Source organism: Lepidochelys kempii, chromosome 6, assembly GCF_965140285.1.
Source record: "Lepidochelys kempii isolate rLepKem1 chromosome 6, rLepKem1.hap1, whole genome shotgun sequence".
In the NCBI taxonomy this organism is placed as follows: domain Eukaryota; kingdom Metazoa; phylum Chordata; order Testudines; family Cheloniidae; genus Lepidochelys; species Lepidochelys kempii.
This window is the reverse complement of record NC_136385.1, coordinates 6,138,925-6,142,597: the sequence shown is the minus strand read 5'-3', so window position 1 is coordinate 6,142,597 and position 3,673 is coordinate 6,138,925. Positions and strand designations below refer to the sequence as shown.

General features: G+C 42.8%; 1 protein-coding gene across 1 annotated transcript; it reads right to left on the bottom strand.

Annotated features, from left to right (window-relative positions):
• Positions 1–1,887: 1,887 nt before the first annotated feature.
• Positions 1,888–2,832, bottom strand: LOC140913760 (olfactory receptor 5J3). The gene has a single exon (XM_073350558.2). The coding sequence runs from the start codon at positions 2,830–2,832 to the stop codon at positions 1,888–1,890; it is 945 nt and encodes a 314-aa protein (XP_073206659.2).
• Between the last annotated feature and the right edge of the window lie 841 nt (positions 2,833–3,673).

Below are 3,673 nucleotides of genomic sequence, written 5' to 3'. Positions count from 1 at the left end.
GGGTTGTCACCATGACAGACGCCCAAGTTGAGATGCTTTGAAAAGGCTGTTGAGAGTGTGTGAAAATCAGGTTCCTTTGAGGTGTCTCAAAGCGGGAGGCCAGAAATTGACTCATGGAAAATCACGACTCGCTTCTGAAATGTCGGTGTGCTAGAGGATACTCATGCAGCTACTTTAGCCTCTCGTGCAAATCCGTTTTAGGCCCCTCTCTGTGTTGGAGCTTCTCACAGCCTTTAATGGATTTATTCTCACAGCACCTCCACCAGGTAGGAAAATCATAGAAACAAACGACTGGATGGAACTTCGAGAGCTCATCAAGTCCTCTGCCCTGAACTCATGGCAGGGCCAAGCACCATCTAGACCATCCCTGACAGGTGTTTTACTAATCTGGTCTTAAAAATCTCCAATGATTGAGATTCCACAACCTCCCTAGACACTTTATTCCAGAGCCTAACCACCCTGCTAATTAGGTAGTTTTTCCTAATGTCCAACTTAAACCTCCCTTGCTGCAATTTAAGCCCATTGCTTCTTGTCCTATCATCAGAGGTTAAGGAGAACAATTTTTCTCCCTCCTCCTTGTGACTGCCTGTTAGGTACTTGAAAAATGTAATCATGTCCCCTGTCAGTCTTTTCTTTTCCTGATTAAACAAACCCAATTCTTTCAATCTTCCCTCATAGGTCATGTTTTCTAGCCCTTTACTCAATTTTCCTGCTCTTCTCTGGATTTTTTTCCAATTTGTCCACATCTTTCCTGAAAAGTGGCTCCCAGAACTGGACGCAATACACCAGTTGAAGCTTAATCAGCGCGAAGTACAGCGGAATAATTACTTCTTGTGTCTTGCTTACCTCCATATTACAAGTGACAAAGAGAGGCAAAGGGAGACTAAACCCAGGATTTTTAAAGGTATTTAGGCACCTAAATCCCATTTATGTCAGTGGGAGTTAGGAACTGAAAACCCTTTAAAAAATCTGACCCTAAGTGATTTGCTCATGGTCACAAAGGAAGTCTACAGTGGAAGAGGAATTTCAACTCAGACCCCTCAAGTCTTAAGCTAGTGTGATAACCTCTGGACCATCCTTCCTTTCTCATGTGTGTGTATAACAACGTGTTTCTGTCTACCTGTCCCCGTACATAGCCATCTATCTGTCTATCTATCCCCATATAAAAACATCTGTCTGTCCAGTGTCTACCTGTCTGTCCTCAAACATAACCATCTGTCCGACTATCTACCTATAAAAATGTCTCTCCATGTACACCTCACTTTATTTAATTGTAGAGTGATTTTACATGCTGGCTGTGGGAACTGAGATAATAGCAGTGGCAACAAAAAAAACAAAAAGAAGAGGAGTACTGGTGGCACCTTAGAGACTAACCAATTTATTTGAGCATGAGCTTTCGTGAGCTACAGCTCACTTCATCGGATGCATTCGATGAAGTGAGCTGTAGCTCATGAAAACTTATGCTCAAATAAATTGGTTAGTCTCTAAGGTGCCACCAGTACTCCTCTTCTTTTTGCGAATACAGACTAACACGGCTGCTACTGTGAAACCTAACAAAAAAAAAGAGTTACAGTCCGAGTATCTCCTCTTCATATCATCTGCTGAATTAACCAATACAGTTCAAAAGGCAGTGGGACAAACAGCGGGAGGTGCCTATATTGCAGAAATTACATATCAATGCATAAAGGAGAAGCTGTCACACTGTTACTGGATACTGTTTTTCAAGGGAAATGAGACAGATAATGAAGAAAGCTGCCAAGTTCCATTTCCTTCTTCTTTTCTCCTGTAAATCCCATGATGACAGAAATTTCTAGACATTGACTTAATGAGTGAGAACTACCTCATATTTGCACTCCAGTACTGATCAGTAAAAACCAGTCCCCACATTTACATGCAGTGAGAAATAATTTTCTGGCATATTGTCCTCCTCAGGGCGTCCTTCACCTCCTTGTTCCTCAGGCTGTAGATCAGGGGGTTCAGCATGGGGATCACAAGGGTATAGAACACAGCCACCATTTTCTCCCAGTCCACTGAGCTGCCAGATGAGGGTCTTAAATATGTAAAGATCAGGGTCCCATATAAGATGGAAACGGCAGTCAGGTGGGAGGCGCAGGTGGAGAAGGCTTTGTGCCTTCCTGCAGTGGAGCGGATCCTCAGGATGGCAAAGATGATGTAAATGTAGGAGATGAGGATGATGAGAATGGTGCCTATCGTTTCTATGGCTGCAAAGGTGAAATGCACTAGCTTATTGATGCGAAAGTCAGAGCAGGAGATTTCTTGGAGTGGGCGAATATCGCAGAAGAAATGATCGAGGATGTTGGAGTGGCCGAAGGACAGACTGAATACAGTACATGTATGCACAGTGGCATTGACACAGGCGCACAGGTAAGAGCCAGCTACCAGCTGGAAGCAGACTCTCTTGGACATGATGACATTATAAAGCAATGGCTTGCAGATGGCCATGAAGCGATCATAGGCCATCACAGCCAGGAGGCAAAGCTCATTGTTTGCACAGAAGGAGAAAAGGAAAAACTGAACCACACACCCAGGGAAAGAAATGTCTTTACTCTTCACCAGGGAACTGACCATCGCCTTGGGGGCAATCACAGAGGAGTAGACTACATCTAAGAGTGACAAATGGCTGAGGAAAAAGTACATGGAGCTGTGGAGTTGGGAGTCAACCCTAATCAGCAGAATCATCCCAACGTTCCCCACCAGGGTGCAGAAATAAACGGCGAAGAAGAACACAAAGACAATGTTTTGCAGCTTTGAATTGTCTGTTATTCCTCGAAAAATGAAGCCAGTCACTGTGGTGCAGTTCCCAGGAGCCATTTCTCCTGTCACTGTTGTCTGTGCCAAAGAAGAGGCAGGGGAGGGGATATTAGCAATGAGTACCACAAAAATAAATCTGATGTACAGTGGAGACTCGTGTTATCTGTTAAGAGATGCCTAAATGGAAATTTAATTTAGTCATAGATTCCAAAGCCCAAAGGAACCATTTTGATGATCTAGTCCAGTGGTTTTTTTTTTCATTTGCAGACCAATCAAAAATTCTGAATTGAGATACAAATCTAAGACATAATCTGTGGACCCCTAGGAATCCACGGGCCACAGGTCAAAGACCAGTGTTCTATGGTAACAACAACCTTTTGAGGACCACTTAGATATAGTCTGTGGATCCCAAGGTGTTCGCAGACAACTAGTTGAAAACCCCCATCTCATCTGATTTCTTGTATAACGCAGGTCAATTTTTTTTTCAATATTTTTCATTGTCAACTAGACCATATCTTTTAAATAAATCATCCAATCTTGATTTAAAAATTGTCCATGAAGTATCCACCATGACCCTTGGTAAATCATTTCAAGGGTTAATTAACCTCACTGTTAGTAGAGGCCTACTATGTAGAGCTGGTCAAAATTCCCACCTACCCCCATGGACATTTTTGAGCTTTCAGGAGCAAAACCCCATATCTGAAGTGTTTTGGCACTGGTATATTTTGGCTGAAATCTGAAGTGTTTTGGTTTTGAAAAGGAGCAACTGGGGGATGTAGTCGAACCAGAAAGACTGGCCTATAAAGGAGAATAGGAGCATGAGGATCTTAAGCTTTTAATTTCAGCTCCTATTTTTTTTTCAGATTTGCCCAGCTATGGGTATGAACAAGGTCACCAGTAA

Bases quoted from the DNA above. Each gene is read 5' to 3' on its own strand.
- LOC140913760 (XM_073350558.2), bottom strand. From the start codon at position 2,832: ATGGCTCCTGGGAACTGCACCACAGTGACTGGCTTCATTTTTCGAGGA.